Here is a 26388-nt window from a genome sequence, read left to right as displayed (position 1 = left end):
TGTAACCTCCATTAACGACTTTCACGAAGAATGTTGACGCCACTCACCGGCCATACCTCGGAAGTATCGAACCCGTGCTCACGTGACACGTTCGTCGGGACGCGTCTGACGGAACGCGAGCGCGGTTTCAATCCGAACTTGCAACGAACTTTCGACGACCTCTCACGGCTATCGCTACCACCGCTCGTTATGGCTAACAAAAGCACCAGAAGAAAGCCTCCTCCATCCTACGAACGAATTGACGACCAAAGTAACGACCAGTCCCGGCCGACGTCCATCGCCGACCCTTCATTGCGAAGGTATACATTGACTGACGGCCCTGCACCGTCGCCGACCGACACACTCGGGCAATCAAATATTGAGAGAGCACTTAATCATCTACAGAACCAGGCAACATCTCAGTCACGCTCGCAGAGCCCTGCTCGGAACCTTCCACCTCCACCCCCTGCCTCGCATGGACAAGGCCCGGTAGAAGAGGACAGACAGTCCGTATCGAGACATAGCATATCGACTGGAGAGACTGTAGTGGACCAGGAAGGCTACGGATGGACGGACGCGAAGAAAGTAGGCGACGGTGCGATTGAATCTCGCTACTTCCATGACCGCGCACAACCCGCCCCGTATCTCCCTACCATCAACTCTGGGGAACCGCTAGAATGGAATGCTCTGATTCCTAAACCGAGCGATTCTTTCCTTGATAAATCTGCTCTTGTGAACACGCATGCAGGCCAAGCCTATGGAGCGGCGCAGTCTCAACCGCCCACCAGACCTACGACAGCCTATACCTATAATACTCCCAGTGGCTCTATGGTGGCTCTACAGCACGCTCGGGACTCTTATGGGTCTTTTGGAAATCAACCTATGACGGCAGATGGTTACGTCGACCACTTTCAGCACGACACGGAAGCGTACGCCTCTGGGATTAACTCTCGTTCGTCGTACCGTCCTCCACGCTCCAGATCACCAACTCCTTCCGGAGAAGATGAAGACTACTACATCGTGGGAAGTGAGGCTACGCACTATACTGGCTACACTCACGAGAAATCTGCAACGTATCTAAACCATGGGAATGATTCTCAATATCTACTGGCTGATGATCCCAACAAGGAGGATGTGCTGAGTGAGAAGGTGTCCACCAATCTCTCTAGCACACCACCCACCCCCCTCCCTACGATGCACTTTGGTCCTGTACCTTCCGGTCGCATCCATCGACGCAACAAGACCAAGAAGAGGGTGCAGTTGACAAACGGTAACCTAGTTGTCGAACTGGACGTTCCACCAAAGTTGATCCTTCCTCGATACGAGCCGGAGATGCAGAAGACGCGATATACTGCTGTGACATGCGACCCGGACGACTTCGAGAGCAGCGGGTTCTTCCTACGGCAGAACGAATGGAGTAGGACGACCGAACTTTTCATTGTCGTCACGATGTATAATGTAAGTATGATTCAATCGAGTCGCATGCAAAGTCACCTTGCTGAATGGATCATCGCTTATAGGAGGATGAGGTGCTTTTCTGTCGGACACTCTACGGAATCATGCAGAATATCAGTCATCTATGCTCTCGGAAGAATTCCCGCACATGGGGAAAAGATGCATGGAAGAAGGCAAGCCCAACTAGGCCCGTATTATAACCGTATTAATCATAGACCGCCCTCAGGTTGTCGTATGTATCGTCGCGGACGGACGCAAGAAGGTGCACCCACGAGTACTGGACTGTCTAACTCTACTTGGCGTCTACCAACCGGGAGATCATATGAAGAACATGGTCAACAACAAGGAGGTCACAGCCCATCTGTTCGAGTACACCACGTCGTTTGCCCTGGACCCGAATCTGCAGTTCAAGTACCCGGATAATGGGAAGAAGGGCATCGTGCCAACGCAGATCTTGTTCTGCATGAAGGAGAAGAACATGAAGAAGATCAATAGCCATCGGTGGTTCTTCAACGCGTTCGCGAAGGTTCTTCAGGTAAGCGTACAGTGCTCTTCTTTACTTTTTCCCTCTCCGTCCCGAGCTCACCGCATCCCCAGCCGAATGTTTGCGTCCTCCTGGACGTCGGTACTCGTCCCGGGCCTAAGAGTATATACCACTTATGGAAGACATTCGACTTGAACTCCAATGTTGGAGGGGCCTGTGGCGAGATAGCCGCATACAAAGGCAAACATTGGAAGTTCCTCCTTAATCCATTAGGTACGTCGCGAAGATTGCGGACACCGATTTGCGCATGACGTACCTGTACGCAGTCGCCGCCCAGAATTTCGAATATAAGATCAGCAATATTCTAGACAAACCTACGGAAAGTATGTTCGGATATATTAGCGTCTTAGTAAGGCATACATATTCGAACGTATGCAGAGTCACTGGACTAACACCCGGGTAGCCAGGAGCATTTTCAGCTTATCGGTAAGGCGTCGTGCACCAAGGAGCTGTGCTTCGCTGACGTTTCGACTAGGTATATTGCTTTACAGAACGATAGCCGAGGCGTGGGCCCCCTGGCTTCCTACTTCAAGGGAGAAGTCCTCCATGGCCGAGATACGGATATATTCACTTCCAACATGTGTGAGCAGTTGTGCTGTAGTATCATCCATGCACTGTATTGACATGCGTACAGATCTTGCTGAAGATGTACGATCCCTTATTGTAATTCCGAGTGTCTCTGACTCCTCCTCTAGCGTATCCTGTGTTTCGAACTTGTCGCGAAAGCCAATTCAAACTGGTAAGTAACTGCCACAGACCTCTATCATGAGACGCTGATTCCCCCTTCTAGGGTGCTGCGTTATGTCAAGAGCGCAATTGGAGAAACAGATGTCCCCGACGCTCTCCCGGAATTCATTAGCCAACGTCGGAGATGGTTGAACGGGTCGTTCTTCGCAGCGACATATGCCATAGCCCACGTCGGACAAGTGCTACGTTCGGGTCACAGTTTCGGTCGAAAAACGATGCTCCTGCTGGAAACGGTCTATAACGTCATCAACCTAATTTTCTCGTGGTTCGCCATGGTGAGCGCAAATGCTAGGGCTGTACTTGTTACTGCATCGTAACTAACCATGCTAGGGCAACTTCTTCCTCTTCTTCGTGAGTATGACCACAACCGCTATCTTTTGTGGCGTTATGACGCGCCTTCCCAGGCCATCCTTACGGCCTCTCTCGAGGACCCTTCCTTGAAGATGAGAGGCATCCAATATTTCAATACGATTGTCCAGGTAGGGCTGTATGTTCCCCTGCTAGCTTGGAGTTGATTGAGCTCATGACACCAGTACCTCATGGCTGCGCTGCTTGTAGCGTGCTTCGTCTTCTCTATGGGCAACAAGCCACGAGCGTAAGCACTGCGATGATTTAGAGGGGATAACGAACCTGACTAGGTCTTCAGCGCACAGTGGAAATACAAAACAACAGCTATCATATTTGCTTTCCTTATGGTCTATGTATTTTTCGCCGCCATTATGTGTGCTCTCCAGGCACATGCAAATGGAGGGAGCACCTACACCGTAATGCTCTTCAGCATCATCGTGACCTATGGAGGTAGGTTCTCCGTCTATGGCTGAAGCTTCGCTCTCATGACCGTGCTCCACAGTATATGCCACTTCCAGTCTTCTTGCCTTTGACCCCTGGCATATGCTGACGAGTTTCCTCCCGTATATGCTGCTCTCACCTACGTACATTAACATATTAAATATGTGCGTGATTTCCACTCTTCTCTATCCCCGTGGATTTACGCCTCTTCATAGCTATGCCTTCTGCAATCTCGACGACATCTCCTGGGGCACTAAACAGGACACGACAGTCGAAACAGACCTGGGAGCTGTAGTACAAGATAGCCACCAACAAGTGGACGTGGAGGTCCTCGCCGAACCAGCTGATGTCAATGGTCTCTACGTAGAGGCGGCGGAAAATCTGAAGCATCGGAAACCGATCGGCAATATCAAGCCTGGCCAGGAATTGAGTCTTGCAGAACGAGAGCAAGCAGCAAAGGACTACTATGCCAGTGTCAGAACAAATGTCAGTGCTGCGTTTCCTTGTTGCGAAGCAAGGACGTTGACGGACCCCTTGGCTTAGGTCCTTTTGGCATGGATACTCTCCAACGTGCGTTTGCAGTAGTACTATTCTTATTTGATGCTAATGACCGTATACTTCCAGGGATTCCTGCTGGCTGCTATCCTCGGCGCTGGTGATTCGAGCTCAACCTTCAGCGATTCAGCCGTCACACCCACAAAGGGCTATCTCACTTTTATCCTGGTTTTTGTGGCCATCACGAGCCTGACGGTGAGTTGTGTCCAGCTCTTTGTATCGTCTGATAGCGAGGAGACTGATGGCAACGGAGACAGAGATTCATCGGTTCAACGCTGTATCTATTAGTTCGCGTGTTCACCGGATGATCACATGTATTTATACCTTTTGTATCAACGGACTATGTAGCCGAAGGGGTGTGGTGACGAAAGCTCACATCAGTCAGTCTCGACGAAGACCCAAGAGGTGACATTCGATTATACAACTCCACGTGAGTGAAGCAGATAGGCCACTATTAGTGACTATAGGAGACATTATTTTATAATACGTTGCGAGTAACGTTGGAGAAACGTGGATGAGCTCGAAGAAAGAAGACGAAATCCGAGAGGTCAGGGACACCTCTGCTGGCCAGTACCAGTGAAATCCTATAAGAAACCGTGTCTCGCTAAGCCATCGTGATGCGGTCCGCAAGAGGTTTATGACCACCAGCGCGACCTCCGACGCGCTCAGTCAACGAGGGGCCACGTCGTTGCTTGGCCTGCGCTCTCCTGCCGCCTGGGTTGTTAGGTGAAGTCCGAGTGTGCGAGGGACTGGGATTGCTGAGACGATAGAATAGTGAAGGTTGCTCTGAGTCTACCGATGCTGACGCCTCAGGAAGGCCAGCCGGTGTATCGACAGCAATGTGTCTTCCCTCTCGCTTTGACGTTGTAGGAGAGGCCGGCGCTCTAGCGAGACTCCCGCCTCGAGTATAGTCGTCGTGAGCATCCGGCGGGGGAATTATTTCACGAGGACGAAGATTATCATACCGCTCGTAGCCATCACGGTACACATTTGCGGGAGGGCTGATAGGCGGTGGAACTCTGTCGTGGTAAGGGGGACGATAGTCTTCATACCGCGGTTCAGCATAACCGTTGTCGACAGGGGAATATTGGGCTTGGCCCTGCCATGGTCGACCTGGAGAAGTTGGCCGGGGAGCAAAATATCGCGGATCCGGAGCTGGCGGAGTTCGACGTCTATCGACATAACTAAGTCCTGGACCGTCATCATAGCGCGGTCTCTGCCTAGGAGGAACATCATTCTCCGGCCAGTATGTATCACCCTCCCTAGATCGTTTGCGTCCTGAATCCGGAGGGGTGAAGACTCGCTCATCTAACCTATGTCCAAGAGGAGAGTAGTGGTCGGGTTCCCTGCGAGTCCATCCTTCGGTTCGCGGCGGCGGGGAGTAATGATCCATCTGCCTTCTCTGTCTTCCGCGCACGTTGTTATTCTCTCGCACGGGCGGTGTCCTGGGCCCAGACGCACTTCGGGACGCACTGCTAGGTGCAGGGTTACGATCCTGATTGCCAGCGTCTGGCACTGTCACGGAAGGCCTCTTAGGACGTCGCTTCGGTGCCGGTTGCGGTTGCGGTTGCGGGCTTGGGGGACGTGAAGGCAATGATGCGATCCCATAGTTATTGCTGCTCGAAGTAGCGTATGATGTACTCGTCAATCCAGAACTAGGCGGCGCAGTCGTTCTCCTTGTGTCAAGCGAAGATGATGATGCAACATTCGAAGCAAAGGGCGTATCAAGTACGGGCGATACCGGGGTGCTCAACCCTTGTGAGCCATCGGCGGCACGACTAGGCAAGTTAGAGCTCCCCATTTCCTGCACTACTCCGGAAGACTGGGAGGGATTCGTAGGCGTTCCAAGGCTCTGCTCTTGAGAAGGACCAGGCGTATACTCCAGAGAAGGCTCACGCTTTACAGCAACCTTAACTGCTGCGTCTTTGGCCTTTTTCGTCAGTTTCTTGGTTTGCGTACCCTTTGCAGCTACCGCAAGCTGCGGTACCTGAGTCCCCGGCTCTGATTTCACGGTAATCACCGGGTCTTGATTGGTCTTGTCCTGTGTCTTGCTGCTCAGATCTTGCGAAGGTTCCTGGAGGGCAACGGCACCGTTGGTGGAAGGCGACTGTACTACTGGCGTTGCTGTAATACGAGAAGTGGGGGTGAACGTCGGCACGGCTCTACGCTTTGCTTCTGACGCCAGTTGTATAGAGCTAAATGGCATTTCTGTCGAGACAGTCTTACCTGCCTGAGTCTGCGCGGGAACAAACCCCCCATTGGCGGAAGATTTAGTGGTTGCGGCGATGCGCGTCAAACCCGCAGATATTGGCTTAGCCCCGACAGCAGAGGCAGGCCGAGGGGAGTGGGAGTTGACAACAGAAGGAGAGGCGGGAGATGGAGAGGCTCCACTTTTAGCTGGGACAGCCAGTTTGACTCCGCCAGACAGCACTCGTTCTTGAGAGGATGAAGAATAGGGAACAGGGGGGGACACACTGTTCCCAGAAGCCGTACATGAAGCAGCTTCGCGTGCGCTGACAATCGGAGGCACCTGCTGTGAGTCGCTTCGGGATCTCAAAAGCTCCTGCTTTTCTCTCGTCACCTTCGCCTGGAGCTTCTCGCGCATACGAGCAGCATTCTCATCGGCCTGCCGATTCCTCTCGGCCTCTATAGCCGCTCGTTTGGCCTCGTACTCAGCGAGTCGCCGGCGTTCTTCTTCTTGCTCTCTCTGCTGTGCTGCTTCCCGTTCCCGAGACGCAATTTCTTCGGCCCGCTTTTTCTCCTCCAAAGCCCGGAGTTGCGCCGCGCGTTTCTCTTCCTCCATTTTCCTCCTGGCTGCCTCCGCGAGCTCAACCTTCCGCCGCTCTTCTGCCAGCCTGCGTGCTTCAGCTTCAGCGGCAGCCTCCACTGCTTTGCGGTTGGCGTCCTCGAGACGCCGAGCTTCTGCAGCGGAGGCTAAGTCCGAAAGCCGACACTCTTCTTGTAGTTTCTGGGCGCGAATAGCTTGGTCAATTTGCTTACGGTATTCCTCAATGGCAGAGATGGCTGCCTGTTCGATACGTGCAGTCCTCGCCATGGAATCGCCGCGGTGCTGCTTCATAGCATCCACGGCAACCTCCACCCTACAAGCCTTTTCCTTCAGTTGGTCCAAGATTACAGAAGCCTTCTCAACAAGGGTAACAAATTCGCGCTGTTCTTCCTCGGCGCGACGGACAACACTGCTCCATTCCGCTTCCTCCTTACCCGCTTCCATGTAGAAGGGCGCAAGAACGGAGAACAGCGTCGACTGGGTCGTTTGGCTGGATAGGAGGGCGGCCGCAGCATCGGACGAGACTCCAAGGTTGACATGAGTAGATACTGCAGTTGGGTCGCCAACAGGTGCATTGAGTGCAGTGGATCGAGAAGCACCCGTAGCTATCGTGCTAAAATGGGTGTAGCCTGCAGAGTCGCCCTCTGCAGCACACAAGTCAAGGGCGGCAGGTCGGTTTGAGGGAGGAATATGAAGCTCGACGACAGTTGACTCAGAAGAACGCGGCCGGCTAGTCTGGGCCCGGGGCACGCGGCTCGGCTGTTGGGCTACCGTACCCATCTTAGAGGAGGCAGGGTTATCCCGTTCTGCAACTGCTGCAGCAGCAAGGCTGTCCAATAGAGACGGTCTTGACATAGGCTTGGGCTTGATGCTGGACGAGTATGTTTCATGTGTGGGGGTACCCTCGCCCTCGTTTACCTCAGGAAGCTGGGACGGAGTCACTAGTTGGGAAGACGGGTCTGAAAAGCGAGTCAGTAAGGCTGGGGGACGACCGATAGTGCTGAATTTGAAGTTCTCGAAGGTAATGGGAGCTGCAGGGACGGCAGTGGCAAGCGTAAGCACTTCGATACGACTCTCAACGTTCGCGTCAGTCATCAACAGGTCTGCAGGGGATTCGAAAGGTAAAGCCAAGGTGGGACCTTCATACCAATCTTTCGTTAGTAGTTGCACGACTTCACAGCCCTTTGAAAAGGGGGGAAGGGAAGGAATTACACCAAGCTTCGCCGTTAGCTATAATCCAACCCCAGAGATTTGATCACGCGAGCTTGCTTCAGTCGTGCTCGACGATGCGCGTAGTAGGTCGAGTGTAGGAACGAAGGAACACAAAGCGTCGAGAGGATCTGAGACCTTTTCATTTGCGGCAACGGCCGGCCTGGCGATCCGACCTTGCGCGCGCTGCAGCCACCAGCTCGTCTTCGAAGGTCTACAGAAAAACCCTCTTTGCTCAAGCGACCGTCTATCTGCGAGAAAGCTCTCGCTCTTTTATTTGCAAGTGCCAAAGCTTCACTCAGAGTCAGACTGTCGCAGGAGTCTCGCGTCTGATCGAATACACGGGGATGCTTGGATGATCCTATTATCCAGTTGATCTGGCGGACACCGTATTCCAAGCGGCTGTTCTCATCCACACCACTCTGTACATGTGGAGATGGTCAGCTGATGGTACGGTGAGATTATTGCCACTGTGTGGAATATGGTTGGCTGATGGTACAGTGAAATTGTTGTCACTGTGTGGAACTTGGCCGGCTGATCATAACGGTGCAGTGAGATCGTCACCAGTTGCTACAGTATATATATTATGATAACGCTAGTAATGACTAGGCAGCCGTTCGGTCTTTGCATCGCGCTCACCGGACATGGGAGTACGGACTGCTCTTTCTGCTGTCGCTTTGTACGGCCTTGGTGCTATATCTGGTGCTCGTGCTTGGGAGACTACGTGTACGACCTTCACCCTCGGTAACAGTACGGGCGTGTCGGTTATTGGAGCGACGGAATACCAAGCCGGTGACCTCGTGAATGTCACGAATGTCTTCTCGAGCATCGAGACGAGCACTCTGCCCGCGTTCTGTCGTAAGTCGTCGCATTCTCTCCGTCATTATTCTGAGAGGCTTGAGTCGCGAAGGGATTGAGCTGCTCATCACCACCAACTCCACCTCGAATAAGACTGCCAATACCGAGGTATGGCTCCCTGATGCCTGGAATGGTCGTTTCCTGGGATTTGGCAACGGTGGATTTGGGGGTGGCGGTAAGGCAACTGCTGTTTGCCAAATTCATCATGAGTCGATCCTGGCACATTCTAGTCAACGTAGCCGATCTAGGCTTCGCCGCCGTGAGCCAAGGATGTAGGCACCATTCTTTCCTGTCATCACGTTGAGGTTGAAACGTAGCGGCGCAGTTGCAGGAATGTCTACAGATACCGGTCACAGCTCCACCGTGATTGACGGCACCTGGGGAGGCCCACATAACGATGTGTGTCCTCCATGCTTGCCCATTCGATTGATATATAATTGATGTGGCCAGGACGCGATCATTGACTGGAATTGGAGAGCCCTGCATTTGAGCGTGGGAGTGGCCAAGCAGGTTATCCAGCAATACTACGGCAAGCCCGCCTTGAAGGCGTACTATCTCGGGTGCTCCACTGGTACGTAAGCCAGCTCACGTTGGTCTTTATCCACTAAGCTATTGGGAACCATATCAGGCGGCAGACAAGGGTGGGCGACATTCCTTATTTGGTGGAATGTGTTTGCTCATCACACCCAATACGACCAGCCTGAAATCTGCGCAAGACTTCCCTGAAGATTTTGATGGAATAGTATGTCTCATGGTGACATCCTTGCAGCTGATCATCCGATGAATCTTCCCAGGTCATCGGATCGCCAGCCAACTGGATGAGTCACCTAGAGGCGTGGTCTATTCATATCGATCTCAACGTTCTGCCCGTCGGCTCGCCCCAGTGGATCCCTCCTGAGCTGTGGACTGGGGTGATTCACGACGAGGTGCTGCGGCAGTGTGACGCGCTGGATGGGGTCAGTTTCCATTGTCGTTGCTGTGTTATAGCTATGTGACCTTATCTTCTGTTTAGCTGGCGGACGGCGTCATCAGCAATCCCCTCGCGTGCAAGTAAGTGTTCTGATGCTCAATGTACGTACCCTACTTGACGCGCATGTGACCTGTAAGCTTCCGACCTGAGACGCTCGCGTGCCGCGCGGGTCAAAATACTTCGACATGTCTGAATCTATCCCAGATACAGGCACTGCATCAGATTTACTCGGATTACTACGAGACAAACCAAACCTATATTTTCGGTCCTTATTACCCCGGAGGTGAAATAGGCTATACCTTTGGCTTGCTGGGCTTTCCGGTTCTGCCCATCGCGCAAGACTACTTCCAATATTTCATCCTCAAGTAAGTGCTTCCCTGGGATATTTGACTGGGATGGGATTTTCCATGCCTTCACTTGCAGTGATACTACCTGGGACCCTACTACGCTCAATTATAGTCTCGTTCAGTTCGCTGACGAGCTGTCCCCGGCCAATGCCAATGTCCGTAGTGCTTATCACGGACGGTTCAATATGTGCAGTCCATCTGAGACTTTCACAGGCCATCGAGACCAACATCACGGCGTTCGTTGAACCCGAGCGGAATGGAAAGATCATTCATTATGTTGGTTGGGCCGATCAGCTCATCAGCCCCGGCAACTCTCTACACTATTATGAGACCGTGCACGCCTTCATGCAGTCCAACACGGAGTATAACATCGATGACTACTATCGTCTGTTTACGGTACCGGGGATGCAGCATTGGTACGTCCGTCTTGTCGATCACGTCGGACCGTCACCGCATAACATACACATCACTCCCAACTACTGTGCAGCCAAGTAAGTACTACGCTGTACCGGCAATCACCAGATGCAGTATGCTTAATGTTCCGTTCTGTAGGGAGGATACGGAGCAAATGCTTTTGGTGGCGCTGGTCAGGCAGCTGCCGCGACACCCCCTTTATCTTCCGATCCCGTGCACAATGTCGTATCTGCAATCGTAAGCTGGGTGGAAGAAGGGGTCGCGCCTGATTATTTCATCGCGGCGTATTACCAGAATAATCAACAGTCCCAGGGGATTGGTTTTACCAGGCCGATCTGCAAGGTGCGTACAGCGCGTCCGTGCATGTTCCGGCGTAATCGAAAGCTGAGATGTCTATAGTATCCGGCGAATGTGGTGTACCGCGGGGGAAACGTAAACGACTCCTCGAGCTTTGCATGTGTGTAGGAGTTAACATATTGATTGATCAGTCGGAGCGCCATGTCATTTCTCCTGCTAGCTGTGTCCCGGTATTGATGCCTATTGCTGTACTGTGTAAATGCACCGATACTTGTCTTGACGAAGAATCCAGAATATCCCATGGGCATGCAGTGCCAGGGGCAGGGCGGGAGCATAAGATTTTGTTCGTGAGCTAGCTCGTGGATGACGTCTGTATGATTTGGCTGCTCTATCCTCATACTAAGCGCAGGGGTTCATGTTGTGGTGAAGATAGTGCTGAGCTGACACGTCCGTACCAGCTCTACGCAAAACTGAGCTCCTCGGAAGCTAAGTAATATAATATAATACTATGCTTCTTGTAGTACGAGACACGAGTGTAGTGTTAGGTTTTGGTTGTATTGGATGCAGAGCCACTGGGACAAATAGGTACAAACAGCTTGACTATGGACTGAGCCACTGTATTTCCTTTGTTCCTTAGTCCGTGCAATTGACCTTGCCTTCGGTTTGTGTATGTGTCTGGGCCTGGTGTGCTTATGGCCACCCATCTTATGCTTCCCTGTTCTGCCTGCTGCTAACATGTAGCCATACAGAGTCTTAGCTTTCCACAATGATAACTTAAAAGGTTGGGTACATCTCAGGTTTCAAGTTCGAGGAGGTTGTCATATGATCATGACAGACGAAACTTGAATGTGGAAATACCCATGGATGATTAACTATCGCACCCCTCAATTGTCAGGAAAAATAAAAGGAATATAGTGGGCGAATCGTGTACAATTTGCCTCCTTACTGCAGCCGTTTGCAGATCGATAGACCACCAATTCAGAAAATCGCGTATAGTCGGAGTGGGTCGGAGTGGGTGCCAGGGACGTCGGAAGAAGGTGGGGAAGTCCAAATGGTCTGGTTTTCCGACTCTCGGGGACTTACAGTTGCTTGTCCGACGTGGTCCGACTGTAAATGATTTTTGAAAAGTGGGCCCATCAATCTGCAAACGGCTGGATAGGTGTCTGTGGAATTGTGTGGCAAGCTTAAGATGGTTCGTGGGATATTCGCGGAGTCTCCGAGTCCCCCGATTCGCAACAGTACTCAGTTCGACGTTAACTGCATTTGGCCATAATCGATGATCATACCATGCGCTACCCGCTCGTATCTCCTCTTTTGGTTTGTATCCACTCTAGTCAGGGGATCTATGTCAACATCCGCCAGCTGAAGGGACGAACTAGTATTGGATCGATATCCGCGAGCATCGGTTCTTCGGTACGCCGCTGAGCTGACGCATACGAGTTCGTGTGGAGGAAGACATGGCAAATCTCCAGGTCAACTTCGGGGCCTTGCATTGAAGACAAGAATATGTCCGTTCGTTAAAATCCGTTGCCCGTGCGCCTCATTCCTCGACTCCCGTCCCTATAGCCGTGTGGCGCGGAGGTAGTTTAGGTGCTCTTGCCGAATCAAGCGGGCGCTGAGACGCTATTCGCAAAGCTGGGAATGCTCGGATACTTGTATCTAGACTTTCAACCCCACCAGGAACACTTGCGGGATTAAGTTTCGGCGCTTGCGGGTGTGTACAGGAACGCGGGAGGATGGGTGTGTGTTCGCTATGGGGACGCGGTTCAGCAAGCCACATCGAGAGACAAAGCTATGATATCTGGTTATAACTCGTCTGTTCATGACCACGAGATCGTCGGGTATTATATCTATCGCTTTGCGATGACCCATCTTCGAGGTCTAGCGGTACCGAGCTACCGAACCTGGTCGGCTTTGACCTTGTTTGCCCCCCCCCCCACACACACACGGCGAAGCTCCCGTGAGTGCTATCTCTGCAACCGCGTCGTCTTGTGGGCGTCTTACGACGACGAGGATGATCCCGAAAGATGTATTTCGATGTCTGCCGAGGAACGGGTGTGTCCGACCCGCTCGACGATTTTCAGCGATTCCGGTATGTTCCTCCTGCCTCTGATCTCTCATCATTTACTGCTACTGCTCACCATCTTTCAGGAACTTGACATTGTCGATCAGACCGCTATGTCAATCAGACCGCACTGGCAGCTCGAGAATTCCAGGGAACTGCGGGGATCACTGAACCATTTCCATTGTCCGATGGATATTGCTTAGGGGCTTCGTTGCTTACTCGACCGGGACGATCGTGCTGGGGAACCCGGGTGGTCGACCTGCATAGTTCCGCCTTGTGGTATCCTTGGACATCGATGAAATTACCAAACATCTTTGGCTCGCTCTCCAGCATTGCGGATTCCCAACTCTGTGCAGCCTCTTGGAATGGAGGCGTGATAGCTTTGTAAACGACATCCCTTCGGGTGTCATGGTCCTGCGTGCACTGCAGGGTAGCTCTGTAGCACATAAATACGTCCCCCTACCTCGGCAGACTCTGCATAATCGACCCCACATCTCCACAAACTACACTCACATATAATTCTCTGCTATGTCTCAGTCAACTTCCACCGACCCACAGAAGCGTGAGCGATACCACCATGATACGCTTGTACAAGTCAGCTAACGGGATATGTTTGCAGATCACCGTATGGCTCTGAATAACTATATTCAGGGCCACCCAAGACTCAGTCCCCTGACATGGGAAGAAAAACAGGAAGGTCCTAGCCATGCACCCGAATGGACTGCGACAGTTCTGAGTGAGTTGTGCATCCAGGGCTCTTACAGCACGTTAACAGCGAATATGTCAGTCAAAGGCGTCGAGTATAGCGGCACTGCGCCCACTAAGGGCGCTGCTAAAGAGATAGCTGCCGAGAAAGCTTTAGCAGCCTTGATCAGCGGCGCTTGACATCTGTAATGAGGTCTACAGTTTTCAGGTTATTGCTATGCACACCTGCGTTTTGGTCCTGATTCATGTAAGTATAAGGATGCACCTTGCCCGGCAAGGGTTGGTTGTGCCAAATGTTGTATTCAGTACTTATACATTCATTAGAGTATATGTAACTTGAATCCCCATTCTGTTGCGAATCTTTTCAGTCGTTGTAGGTGCATCCGATATCTAGAAAAGGACTGGCTCTGCAGCGGACTAATCCGCTAATCCGGCATTCTCGTTACTGGTCGACCTATCCCGTATGGTGCCTCATGCGAATATAATCCAGCGCCGTGATAGGCGTCGCGACGAAAGTATGATCACCCCAATGTGTGATCATTTCCTTTAAGTAATGTCCTCGGGCGGGAACGGAATACTATAGATACTATTAATCGGATACGTGACTTATTATTCGTTGACCTCACAGCTACATAACTACGAAACGATAGCTGAAGTCCGAATCTCTTACGCTGGATCCATGGAACACCTGCTACCAAAGGCAGCAAGGGCGGTCCTCCCCGCTCCGAGAAGGGCGCTGAAAACAGCAGTTGCTGCCCTCTGGTCGTCGTACTTGCTAGCTTCAATGTTTGGTATTGTATGACTTTGGAACGACATTTGTAGGTAAAAAAACCGCTATCGCTTTGTCAACTAAGTGACGACAAAGCGACAGAGACTCTTTCAGGATGGAGTCACAGTGATGGAGAAGGTTCCTGTCAGTACTTACAAATAGAAACGATGGGCCTCAGGCACGCAGTCCACAGCCGTCGTTCCGCGCATGGGGTCTCTCTACCGGTTTGGTGCTTTCCCTGTCACCCGAGCTCCAGCGCGATATTTTCAGTCTCCATCGTTTTTGTCGTTAGCTGGCAGTTACAGTGCCTTGCATAAGAAACTGAACATCGCATTTCCGCGCGCGTTGTTTGTTCGCGCCAAATATACCTTTTTCGGGTAGGTCCGGAAGGCCTCTCGCGGGACCGTTTGTTGGGCAGGGACTCGCAGACGACCCGAGACGGCTCGAAAGGCTTCAGAGAATGCATGAAATGTATATTCTACAACTACACTAAGGGCTGTAAATCATTATACTCTGCCCCGACCTGTATGCCTAGCTACCCTCCCTCTCGATGGGTCTTTGCCGCACACTTGCCGATACCCGAAAGGGTATATTTGGCGCGGACAAACAACGCGCGCAGAAATGCGATGTTCAGTTTCTTATGCAAGGCACTGTAGTTGCAAAGATCGGCACACCAATGGAAGCAACAGTGACCGGATCGGGTGATCGGACAAAACAGGGACGGTCCAGGGACCTCGTGGACCGCTCATACTAGTATACGATTGATGTGCACAACCAACACAACCGTTATAGCAAACTACCACCGGACCAGCATTTCATCACCGTCCGCTTACCCCTGCCGCGGCGTGTGTAATTCCAGACACTTAGGCAAGGCAATGCTACTACTTAGGCTCCGTTCGGATGCATGGCCGCGTCGCGGCCAACGACGCCAAAACAGTCTTTCAGCCAATCGCGTCTCACTAAAAGCACTGCCACGCGGCCGAGCTGGCTGTGGCGCCTTGAGAGCGCCGCGACGCGGCCGTGCAACCGAACGGAGCCTTAGCACCGTGACCATGACAAGCAATCGCCTCGCTTATTAGTATTACAGTACTCAAACCCCGTTTCTCGTACTGCAATATTTACGCACGAGTCTACGCTTTGCCATCGGTTCGCGCATAGCCGCTAAAGGTTGCTGTAGTCCCAACATGAAGTCTTGGAACCTCACACCCAATCGACGATGATCAGGGTCTTTGAGTAAGTACCCGCAGTGCATTTAGACTGAGAAGCGCTGGAACCTTGTTAGAAGGTGACTTTCAAGTCCGATGCCCTTTCCTACTACATGTATACAAAAAGAGCATCACTGTGCATCTGCTGGGCTACTGCATCTATCCCCCAGATGTGGAGGTACAAGGAGAACACTCAGACGCATAGCTGTGTCGCGATTCTGTATGGACTCCGGGGAATGGAGGCCTACTAGTACTATGGACCTGACACAACATCTCCCATAAGGGTAGTATGTGTCTCAGGCAGCAGCGTGTCTAGATCTACGCATACTTCTCCGGTGGTGCTTCGCCCGGAGCGCTGCCTCGGGCACGAGGGCATAGGTCTGACATTTTCACGCTACAGAGCATTTGATCGGTGCAGTATGCCTAGTGATAGGCTGCAATTACCAAGCGCATCGAGCTACGTTTCGATCTCAAGCACTGGATTTGATAGTGGTATCTAAGTGGTACAAATGGGTCGAACTTGAGTCCCGCGAAGATCCAGAACGTTATACCACGGCGTGGAAAGGGTCCCTTGCTTTCACCGCTGGCTTCAATGAGAGCCAGTCCCGCTTACGATGAGTACTGGATCAATATATTCAGCTTATATGCGTTGACTTTGCTTCCACTAGTATCAGTGTTTGCAGAGACCATTAACTGAGAGCCTGATGCAACCAGACCCTGTAGCGGTTTGGGGAATATAAAAATACTGGTGACTCTGGACGAAATGGCAACACCAAGGTACAGATCTCTCTGCGGTATCGTCTAGCAAGCGGTATTCACGTCGACCTAGCAGGAAACATGTCAGACCGTGAGCATATTCATATGAAGAGCATGGCTCCACACTCACCCTTCCATTTTCAGACCAGAGGATGAAACTCAACAATGTGTTGCAACAGTACAGAACGCTAGGGTCTCTCACTTGGGAGGAGATTCAGCAAGGTCCCCTTCACGATCCCACATGGACCGCAATAGCATACCGTATGAAGCAGGATATCTTCTACGCGTTTTCATGCTCACTCTGTACCGGCAGTCAACGAGATCGAGTGGGGAAGAGGCACCGGCCGCAGCAGAGGCGCCGCCAAGGAGCAGGCCGCAGGCCGTGTTCTGGCTGCTCTCGTCTCGGATGGGAAAATCAGTGACTAGTAGTTGGTCTTGTACGGGCATGCTTGCAAGGCGAGTGAATCAGTCGTATTTTATTGGGCTCGCCGGAGACTGACTGAGTTGCGATACACTAGGAGGACTATCTTCTCTCCCATTAGCCCTGGTTTATGTTGGACAGTCGTCCGTGTCTTCCTCCATGTGCGAAGGGCACCGCTGCACTGATGAGGAAGAGGTCCTGCTTTCTTGTATCATCATATATGTACTATTATCACGGTTTTCAGAATACTGCATATGTCACGCGAGCAGCCGGCTCGTCTATGAAAGGGACGGTGGCAAACAACAAGTGTCAATTGAGATAGTGCAGATCACTGATAGACATGTGATAGCAGACGACACCTAGTATTCCGCGGATCTTTGGCGCCTACTTGGGCCGATTGTATGCCACAGGAGGGGCTGAGCACATTTTAGTGCCTGGGCGCGTGCACAAAGAGGCCTGTGCATGCGCAGAATCCCTCCCTTTCAGAAATGCGGTTATTATACATAATCGGAGGAAGTTACAGCAAGTGCTTGTAGTAGGCAAACAGAAGTATAGATAGTAGCGCGCGACCGCTGAGCAAAGTCCGACTCCGGGCACGATATTGACTCGGCATTACCAGAGCCTATGGAAGCCGGCACGCTTATTCCGGCTTAGGCGGTAATACGTCGCGGCAGCTAATACGATGATCGAGACGACATTCCATGCAACCAGGACTCCGAAGTTTGAACCCAGATGACTCCGCGTGCCATAGACCACTGTAAGGGTTCCTTGCACCTAGCGATGTGAGTGGGCACGTCAGTCGAGTGAGGGGTTGAGCAAGGTGTATCAAGACGCACTGCATGGAATAAGGGGAACCCGTAGTAATATTTGAAGAAGCCGGGCATCTCCTCGAACGAGTACGACACACCGCCGAGGTTCCAGACGACGTCTATGGCAGGTGTGAGAGTGCGATGAGATGAAACAGCAAACTTTCGTGCTTACAGAAATTTAGGAAGAAGTTCAGGATCCACCAGCCCGTGATCGTCCAGAACGCTTCCAATGCGAGACCCATAGCTGAGATGCACAACCAATTTAACCTATCTCAAGATTTAGCAAGGGTCGCGAACGTGTTCAAAAGGCGCGACATACATCCACAAGATAACAAAACCCCTCCCGCCCCATGGGGATGTCATGGGTACACCGAATGCAGCTTGACAGCCGGTGAGCGACAGAGCGATCAATAGGTAGTGAAGCGAGGGGTGGAGGATTCGCCAGGCGATGGTGTGCCATATATCCAGGTGCTCTCCAATTTTGTTGGCGAGCTCAAAGGACGTTCCGGTCACAGCGAAGACAAAGACGATAAGCTAAAGTATCATAAGATCTGTGAATAATTGAAGATACAGGGGAGCGAGGCGAGTGCACTCACGAAGACTGCACCAGAAAGCTGAGCACCTAGTGTTGCAGCGTTGTACGCGGGCAAGATATCATTGGGCGTATACGAGAATGCATCGGAAATGCACTGAGGGCACTTCAATACGTTCTGCAGAGCCGTATTGTTTCCGACGTTGGCGTTCATGTAGTTGGAGACCTCGGTCTGCGAAGCATTCACGAGTACTGGTTGGAGAACGGCCGTCATACCGGGGACGACGTGGCTCCCGGCAGTGAGAGGATTTCGTGCGCTCTCTGAGACCATCTCTACCGCAAGCTTGGGGTCGTAGCTGGAGTTGCCCGTGCTGATGGCATCTCTCCATGTTTGTGTCGCTCCTCGGTTAACTGGATACTCTGTGAATAAAGATACTGGACAACCACAAGATATCACTTACTGATTATGGCGCCATAAGCCTGCTCTTCGTAGATATGACGGCGCACATCTTCATTATTCTGAAAAGACTGATATACGAGCTTGAAATGATTGGGCGTCTGCAACGAGGCGTTAAACGCGCCGGTAACGTATTGTCCCAGATTATCTCCGTCGAAATCGACTATGTAAATCTTGAGCTTGCCCAAGTAATTTTGCTGGTAGAAGGCGCCGTATAATATAGCGCCGCAGCTCCAGACCACCACCAAGTTAATGGCGATGGAAATCAGCATGGTGACCACCGCCGAGCGGCGGTACCGCGCGAAGTCATAGTGAAAGAACGAGAGATGGTAAATCGGTCGGTGAGGGGATGGCGGCCCGCGGGGTGGCATGGATTCTGTAGACATTTGAACGCCCTCCTTGGGGATGCCCTCGCCGCTCTTGGGTGTCAGTGTACCTGCGGTGCCCATCCTGAAGGTGAGAGTTCCTCTCGCACCCTCGTCTTCAAAGGTAGCCGTCGCCATATCGTCGGAATCGGAAGCAGTTGGCAGCAAGGTGGTGGGAAGCGAAGGAGCCTAACTAATATTGAGATAGCGCAGTATAATGTGAATGCAGGCTGAGAAAACGAGAGGGGTGGGCGGTGGGTAATCCAGACCGGGGGCTGTAGGAGTCAAACGATAGGTAAGAATGACGGAAAGAAAGTGAACGCTCCCCGTGCCTGCAACGGGTAAATATGAGCAGAAGGGGTGTCCCCGCAAGCCCCGCTCCTCCATTTTGGTCGAAAGGTTCACTGGGGTATGGCAGGACTTAATAATCTCGGTCACCCAGAGCGTCCGGAACCAACGATGTTGTTGGATCGAACAAACTTGCTTCGGAGGGAATCGCTGGATTCGGATAGATTCGCCCACACAACGCCCCGCTTCGCCCCGTATTGGTGGGCGCCTATCACGTAATCTGTCATGAGTCTCGTAAAGCAGCGTAAGGCTTGCTAAGGATCCAGGGCTTCGTTTATAACACGCATCATCGTGTTGCGCTAGTGCCCTTCCACTTTTCTCGTCTGGAAAGGCTCCAGTGACGTCGCTTACGACGTGCTGGCTGCGATGTACCCTAGGACTCACGACGATCCTCTGCATTTCTGCCGAATGGACTTCATACACTACTACGACTCGGAGCACCGACCACTTTCGGAGAGACCGTTTCTAAGCTATCCTTGATCTGTTTGTGCATATCTTGATGGACAGCAACCTTTATTGCTTCACCTTCTCTGCTTTGGGGTACCGCCGTACCTCCTGACGTCTTTCCGAGCGGAGAGGGCACAGCAGAAGATCTCTCCGAAGGCTCTCCGAAGGCTCTCCGAAGAAAGCACCACAGGACTTGTATCGGGTTACAAATCCCGTGCTTCAGTCTGACGCGATGCTGAAACTGACTGCCGAGCCCAACATCACTCAGCTTTGGCGCCCTGTACGTACCGCTGGTGTATAGGCCTTCGGAATGATCTACACGTTGCCTTGTCCGCTCCAGAGATCCGCCGGTTGTTTATGAAACTAATGGCAGGTACACATTGGCGTTCTGAAGCCGCACTCGTTGTGGCCGCAAGTGCTCATGCATATGAGTTGGATAACACCTGTCCTGTCTCCCTATCATCGCGGAGCTTTGTGAAAGAATGATAGCCCTGTCACTTCACGGACTGATTCCCTCGAGGACGAGAAAGGTCAGCCGCAGAACGTCTCTGGTCGCTGCCCTCTGGGGCGAGTTAAATATGCCTTCTTCTCCGCTTTCTCTCTAGCCTCTCTGCGCCGCCCATTCAACACTCCTGAGCTTGCAAGTCGCATACCCGTACAATTCTCTGGCACCTCCGAGCTTCTGCCGCGATTCTGTTCGACTTAGAGTTATATAGTCCATTCTGCGCCTTGCTTGAGACGGCGTTCATGGGAACCCTTTTCATTGCTACCAGCTCGCGGCGACCGCCGCATTGACGAAGTTGTGCTCTGCTTCGCCTCCTCTCCAGACCGTCTCTGCGCGATTACTTGCGGCAAGAACTCGTTCTCGTTCACCCTGCCACGCGTCAGTCCTCGTGTATACCAGCACACCTCCATCTAAGCACTTCAAACTCGAGACCGGCTGCTCTTCGGGACGTGTCTGTTAGCTGGGGAGTCCGGGCTTCTGCCGCGAGTGCCTCCTTTAAGCCGTAACTTCTCAGGTACGTTGTATGGCATATACGGTATATGATAATGGAGCAGGGGAAATCATATTTGTATTGTAGTTCGTCAAAGGAATGGTTTGGTGGCGTCGACTCTCGTCTCTCAATGCTTCACGCTGTGTTTGTGTTTGCTTCCTGCCAGCACACCTGCATAATTTCTTTCCAATTAGTGTGTCTTATCAACGGATGAAGGTTACGGCGGTGAACGTCTTCGGGTGCCTGGCATTGTTGTTCTCGCCCTCGCATAACCCCGGACGACGAAAGTGCTTCTTATGGAAATTGGTTTTCCAAATCGGGTTATGTCTTAGTCTTGTGCACTCGCGCGCTTTCCCATCTAATATGGGCCTTCTGCTCTGATATGATGACCATTTATACAATCTTCCATCGCACCTCGTCCTCTTCTCAAGCCCATCTGCGAATTTGTGCCTCGCCGTCCGTTCACGGTTCAGAAGGCCTGTAGGACTCTATTTATTTCTCCTGTTTTGTTATGTGCCCCGAGCGTCGTCCAAGTTCAGTCCGCTTGACACTCAGAGGATAGACAGGAATGCTGTCCAGACATGTAGAGTACGGTACGGTACTCCCCCGGTGAGTAATACCCAGCCACAGGGCTGCGATTGGACAGACGGGATCAATTCTGATCGGCACCGAGCGGACACTGCATTGTGGGCAGAGGCCAATGGCACGGTGGCGTCGGCGCTCTTGTCCTCGTCCACGTCGCCGCCGCCGACGCCTTGGCCACATCTTTTGTTCCGTTCTTGCAGCCTTTGTGGTTGTCTGTGGCCACTCGGGTGATCGGCACGTTAAGAAGCGATAGCAGCAGGCGCGTACGGCTCACTGGCGCTTGACCACTTTCCACCACCTTCTGTCTGTGGCGTGAACCGCGAACGGTGGACTATCGACTTGTACCACAGCTGCAACGACGCCGGGAAACATTATTCTACGTTTTAAATAACCTGTCTCTGAAATCGCGCGACATCGCTGCTCCTCTGTGCAACAATGCCTTTACCGACCGATGTGCGGCTCTCACTCCAAGGGCCGTCGCAGCCCAATGACTCTGGACCCTCCAAACCGCGGAAGGTGATGATAGTGAGGATGTCTTCAGAGACTCTCAACTCTCTCTCGCCCGAGGACCTCAATAATCCTCAAATGACTTTCCAGTTCAAGCCAGGCAATATGGTTAGTCTTCCTCCCACCATCCTCTCCTACTAACCCACACGCGCCACCCCACAGGGCATTCGCGTCAAGGACTCCTTCTACTCCATGATTCCGCAGGACGCCGAGCGCGGCACCGAGCTCTACTTGCGCGCGCCGACCGCGAGCAAGCCCAACACCCCGCTGAGGCTGTTTGGGAACGTCATCGGGAAGTTCATGGTCGAGCGCGACCTGGCTAAGGTCGCGGAGCAGCTGCGCGACAAGACCGCCGCGGCGGAGAAGCAGCGCTCGGGACGTCAGACCGTCGTCCTCGACTCCATCCCCGACGCTGCTAACGGCGGGAAGCGCAAGCCCGCGCCGCCGGCGCGGAGGTCCGGTGCGCCATCTGCCTCAGCGAGTGGTGCGGCGTCTCCCGCGCCCCGATTCTCGCAGGAGACGCTGGAGGGGTGGAGGACGCAGATGGTGCGGTGCTTGGCGACGGAGCCTAGGCAAGCAGATGAAGTCCTGAAGCTGGTCGGGGGCCCGCAGGCTGGACCTCCTGCCCGGCAGGCCCTCCGCGAGATACTGGTGCAGGTGTGTTTGCTTCCTCCTAGGCTGGTAGTGTCTTCATGGGGTTAATCACTCTGCGTCTAGATCGCGGACCCGCAGAAAACTGGTACCAGTTCGAGGGATGGACCGAAGTACGAACTGAAGAAAAAGTCGTGGCTCGAGGTCCGGCCGCACGACTACCCCGGGCTTAGCTCCCATGCACGTCAAGCGATGCTCGACAAAGCTCGCGCAGCGTTCCTCGACCTCAAAATACCGGACTCCGACCCTGCGTGGACGCACATTCGACCGCGGCCGACGGGCGTCCCCCACCTGCCTGAGCCTTCCATATCCACTCCTCCGGTGTCGACGAGCCGTGCGCCGTCAGGGACCAACACGCCCACGCAGGCGTCCGTGCAGAAGAAGCCGGCAACGAAAAAGAAGGCGGAGGGATCGGGGACGGGGACGACGGTGAAGACACGCATGGTGAAGGTCGAGATCCAGGCGAAGGACGAGGGGAGCCGTGCGCCCGCGAGACCCCCACCGTCGACACTTCCTCCTTCTAGAAAAGCACCTTCTCCGCTTCCTCCGGCGAAGAAGGCCCCATCGCCCTTGCCTCCTCCTAAGCCAGCGCCCTCGCCCATCCCCAGGAAACCGTCCCCCCTTCCACCACGGAAGACGCCCGGCTCGGGCTTCCGCGCGTCGGAGACGCCACAGGAGGAGCGGAGGCGCACGGGCCCGGTGGATGCAAGGAGCGACAGGCGCAGGGAGCCGCCCGCGCCTTCTGGGCCTGCGAGGCCCGCCCCGCCAATTGCGCCGCCCCCGGCCACGGTGAAGAAGGAGGCGGGGTCGATTAAGCGGCCAAAGACGGCTGCGAATGCGGACAAAGGGAAGGGACGGGAGGTGGATGAGGGTCCTAGTAGGGTGAAGAGGCAGGGTGAGGATGGCGCCGGTAGGGCGAGGAGGGAGGAGCCCGCTGGGAATGGGACCCTTAAGAGGAAGAAGCGCCCTGTGAAGGAGGAGGAAGAGGAGGAAGAGGGCGAGTACGAGGAGTATGCGCCGGAGCCGGTTGAGCGGATTCCCAAGAAGCGGAAGACGGAAGAGGGGGTACGGCGCGAGGTCGATCGGGAACGCGAGCGGGAACGGGAACGTGACCGGCAGTCTCTCTCCGCGAAGAAGGCCGTGAGGAGGGAGCGCGAGGCGGGGCGCGCGCAGAGGGAACGCGACACCTCGCCGCGGCCTGTCAAGAGGGTCAAGCGCGAGGAACACAGTCCCTCCGTATCGCGCAGCGACTCTAGGTCGGCGCACCCCGACGGACTGAGCAGGCAAAGGTCTCGCCGCCGCTCCCCGATCTACACCTCGTCCGACGACGAGGAAGACTCCACGCCATCGCGCAAACGGGGGCGGGAGGCCTCTTCGCCCCCCACGAGCATCGACTCGCACCCGACCCCGAAGGATCGCCCAGGCATGCGCGACCGGTATATGGACGTGTGGATAGAGTGTTCCATGGCCCAGAACGAGCTCGCAGACACTAAGCGCAAGCTGAAGAGAAAGATAGACCAGATGGACGAGGAGGGGGTATCCACGATTAGTCTCTCGGATGACGAGTTGCCTGACCTGAAGAGCCTGGAGAGGACCAAGCGGCGGGTAGACGCGGCGCAGCAGGAGTTGATGAAGATCCTGGAAGCATATGAACGGAGCAAGCAGTAGCGCTTGCTCCACGAATCAGTCGTTGCGTGGGCTGGATTGGGGGAATAATAGGGACTCTGGAGTGGATTATAGGTCGTGCTGCCGTCGTTAAATTGTATTCATAATATCACATTGCATTTTGCCTCTAGTTAGTTAGCTATCCCCACAAGGTCTCCTGTATCTCACAGACATATATTTATCATCGGGTTTCGTGCTCTACATCTCGAGCGTTCCGAGTATACCAAGATAATTTAGGGCAACCTCCATTGCTACTGTTTCCTCTTGTATAGGTAGTGCCCGACGCCCCATCTACATGGGCGAGGTCATCAGAAAGTCCCATCATATTAAACCGAGGTACCCACTCCTGACCACCATTGAAGGCGAAAAGCTCTGAGCATGCCATGTAGAACACCCGGAACCTACACGATCAAATCTTGCATACAAGGCATACGAGACACTTCCGGTATACACTCACCTATTGAACGTCTTCCTGGCGTCTTCTTTACTGAACCCTTTCGCGACGGCATCCTTCTCGAGTTCCGCCAGGCCTTGCTCGGCATTTTTGTCCTGGCGTGCCAGCCAGTCCTCCAGCGTTCTGGAGTAGTTCTCGCCGGAGAGGTACCAGCTGCGGACCAGGGTCACGTCGTCCTGGAAGTATAGCTGATGTGGTTAAGTCAAGCGGGTCAGGTCGCGGTCAGAGTGACTAATGCGGAGAGGGGACGCACTAGCATGTCGTGGGATGGCATAGTTCCACCTGAAAGGCAAAAGATCGGGGAGTTATAGGCCAGTGTAAATGCAACGAAGGGGAGTTGTACCAGAGAAAAAGGTTTGCGCCATCCACCCGTCGCCCTCTTCAAAATGGTACGGCATGTTCTTGTGGCAGAATATATGCACGAAAAGCAACGCTTCGTTAGCATCATTGACGGAGTGCGTCGCACTACTGTCACTGTCGCTGCTTGACTTAGGCCGGAGCCAGGTGGACACCTTGCGCAAGAGGGCTTGATAGTTCTTCATGTGCTCAAACATCTGCTTTCATACTTTAGCATTAGCACTACTAATGAGAGAAAGGTACGGACTTCGATGGATAATATGCGATCGAAACTATCAGCGAGGACAAATTAGCTGTCTCATTCCGCAGGCCCTCGGAAGACATGCAATGGGCGCATATACTCACTGTCTCGAGCCTCCGAAGTCGAAATGATTAACGTCGCCTGTGATAATCTAGAGGAAATATCAGTTCTGAAAGCAAAGAATATCTAGGTGGAAGTGAATGCACCTCCACATTGGAGAGGCCGCGAGACTTCGCGCTGGAGTCGATATGCGCCTTTTGGGTACTTGAATTGGACAAACCGACTATGCGCGACTTCGGGTATTTCTAGAGAGCCATAGATAACGTCTCTGACATTCGCTCTAACAGCGGGTGCAATGTACCTGAGCAAGGTACAGTGATAAACTGCCCCATCCTTCGGGAATTGCAATCAGACAGGTGCTCGTCACTCAAAGTCAGAAGGATGCAGACCACAGCCAAGATCGAGGACGTCCTGTCCATCTTTTAGTTTTGCTTTCTCACAATAACTTTCTAGCATCAAAACTTCCGCTTCCTCTAGCGTTTCTTTGCCGGTGGGATAGAGGCAGGAAGAGTACTTTGCGTACGGTCCCAGACACGACATAATAAAACTAGTAGACACCTGCACATTCCGAGAAGTGAGACAGTTGCAGATAAATCAAGAGCATATTCAAGCACGATTGTACCTCGTAGTGTTGCTCATTTGCTTTCTCGGTCAGGACAGCGATGGTGTCCAAGGCTTTCACCTCTTCTATCCATTTCATTTTTGCTGCATGGTTGGCTTCAAACGATCCGTAATTAATCTCGCGCAGTCTCTGCCTTAACAGTGCTCGTATCACAGGTCGAATCACAAAGTCCGGGATAACCCCCTATCAATCCGTTCAGTGCATATATGCGCGTCAACACTACCGCACGTACCCTGTCCAGCAGTTTGTATCCCACTTCCAAGACCGCGTCGACAGACATTTTAGTAAGGTTCGAAAGTTGCAAGCCTCAGCAATATTGGTTGAGGTTGGTCGACGTGGCAGACTTCCGCCGTTGCGGTCGTCGCCGCCGTCCTCCTTCCTGACGCGAGTCGCAGCAACGGCGACGGATCGAACTCTACG

At 53.1% G+C, this 26388-nt stretch overlaps 7 protein-coding genes across 7 annotated transcripts; 3 read left to right on the top strand and 4 right to left on the bottom strand.

The window, feature by feature from the left end:
- Nucleotides 1-792: 792 nt before the first annotated feature.
- On the top strand, nucleotides 793-4377 carry GLOTRDRAFT_73487 (glycosyltransferase family 2 protein; the record flags this gene model as incomplete). Its single annotated transcript, XM_007865974.1, has 19 exons — nucleotides 793-1437; nucleotides 1500-1625; nucleotides 1661-1969; nucleotides 2032-2191; nucleotides 2245-2327; nucleotides 2382-2404; nucleotides 2454-2560; nucleotides 2613-2626; nucleotides 2674-2717; nucleotides 2769-3000; nucleotides 3056-3076; nucleotides 3130-3204; nucleotides 3259-3320; nucleotides 3372-3523; nucleotides 3576-3678; nucleotides 3730-4000; nucleotides 4058-4084; nucleotides 4139-4264; nucleotides 4327-4377. The coding sequence occupies exons 1-19, from the start codon at nucleotides 808-810 to the stop codon at nucleotides 4375-4377; spliced, it is 2616 nt and encodes an 871-aa protein (XP_007864165.1). The 5' UTR covers nucleotides 793-807.
- A 3256-nt stretch (nucleotides 4378-7633) lies between these two features.
- Nucleotides 7634-8111, bottom strand: GLOTRDRAFT_120383 (uncharacterized protein; the record flags this gene model as incomplete). The annotated part of the gene is made up of 2 exons (XM_007865973.1): nucleotides 8070-8111; nucleotides 7634-7996 (listed from the first exon to the last, which is right to left on the bottom strand). A coding segment is annotated over exon 2 (318 nt), but the record flags the coding sequence as incomplete, so codon positions are not given.
- Nucleotides 8112-8710: 599 nt separating this feature from the next.
- Nucleotides 8711-11282, top strand: GLOTRDRAFT_137441 (feruloyl esterase-like protein; the record flags this gene model as incomplete). The annotated part of the gene is made up of 14 exons (XM_007865972.1): nucleotides 8711-8924; nucleotides 8977-9099; nucleotides 9155-9196; nucleotides 9250-9323; nucleotides 9375-9495; nucleotides 9553-9565; nucleotides 9624-9666; nucleotides 9719-9880; nucleotides 9937-9974; nucleotides 10032-10259; nucleotides 10318-10396; nucleotides 10455-10661; nucleotides 10794-10997; nucleotides 11055-11282. 14 exons carry the CDS (start codon nucleotides 8711-8713, stop codon nucleotides 11118-11120), a joined length of 1614 nt encoding a protein of 537 aa, XP_007864163.1. The 3' UTR covers nucleotides 11121-11282.
- A 1142-nt stretch (nucleotides 11283-12424) lies between these two features.
- On the bottom strand, nucleotides 12425-13393 carry GLOTRDRAFT_99191 (uncharacterized protein). Its single transcript, XM_007865971.1, has 2 exons — nucleotides 13104-13393; nucleotides 12425-13044 (listed from the first exon to the last, which is right to left on the bottom strand). Exon 1 carries the CDS (start codon nucleotides 13348-13350, stop codon nucleotides 13138-13140), a length of 213 nt encoding a protein of 70 aa, XP_007864162.1. The 5' UTR covers nucleotides 13351-13393; the 3' UTR covers nucleotides 12425-13044; nucleotides 13104-13137.
- A 4092-nt stretch (nucleotides 13394-17485) lies between these two features.
- Nucleotides 17486-19042, bottom strand: GLOTRDRAFT_37741 (uncharacterized protein; the record flags this gene model as incomplete). Its single annotated transcript, XM_007865710.1, has 6 exons — nucleotides 17486-17647; nucleotides 17710-17801; nucleotides 17855-17949; nucleotides 18002-18216; nucleotides 18279-18625; nucleotides 18676-19042. The coding sequence occupies 6 exons, from the start codon at nucleotides 19040-19042 to the stop codon at nucleotides 17486-17488; spliced, it is 1278 nt and encodes a 425-aa protein (XP_007863901.1).
- A 2682-nt stretch (nucleotides 19043-21724) lies between these two features.
- GLOTRDRAFT_120380 (uncharacterized protein) lies at nucleotides 21725-24237 on the top strand (the record flags this gene model as incomplete). Its single annotated transcript, XM_007865970.1, has 3 exons — nucleotides 21725-22026; nucleotides 22081-22575; nucleotides 22636-24237. The coding sequence occupies exons 1-3, from the start codon at nucleotides 21847-21849 to the stop codon at nucleotides 24235-24237; spliced, it is 2277 nt and encodes a 758-aa protein (XP_007864161.1). The 5' UTR covers nucleotides 21725-21846.
- Nucleotides 23750-26248, bottom strand: GLOTRDRAFT_137438 (S-adenosyl-L-methionine-dependent methyltransferase; the record flags this gene model as incomplete). The annotated part of the gene is made up of 12 exons (XM_007865969.1): nucleotides 23750-24525; nucleotides 24579-24635; nucleotides 24692-24876; nucleotides 24942-24970; nucleotides 25032-25242; nucleotides 25293-25317; nucleotides 25391-25437; nucleotides 25493-25591; nucleotides 25648-25679; nucleotides 25736-25904; nucleotides 25969-26151; nucleotides 26201-26248. The coding sequence occupies 12 exons, from the start codon at nucleotides 26246-26248 to the stop codon at nucleotides 24486-24488; spliced, it is 1125 nt and encodes a 374-aa protein (XP_007864160.1). The 3' UTR covers nucleotides 23750-24485.
- Between the last annotated feature and the right edge of the window lie 140 nt (nucleotides 26249-26388).

Source organism: Gloeophyllum trabeum (assembly GCF_000344685.1).
Source record: "Gloeophyllum trabeum ATCC 11539 unplaced genomic scaffold GLOTRscaffold_00004, whole genome shotgun sequence".
Classification (NCBI taxonomy): Eukaryota; Fungi; Basidiomycota; class Agaricomycetes; order Gloeophyllales; family Gloeophyllaceae; genus Gloeophyllum; species Gloeophyllum trabeum.
The sequence above is the reverse complement of the archived record's forward strand: the minus strand, read 5'-3'. Positions and strand labels throughout refer to the sequence as shown.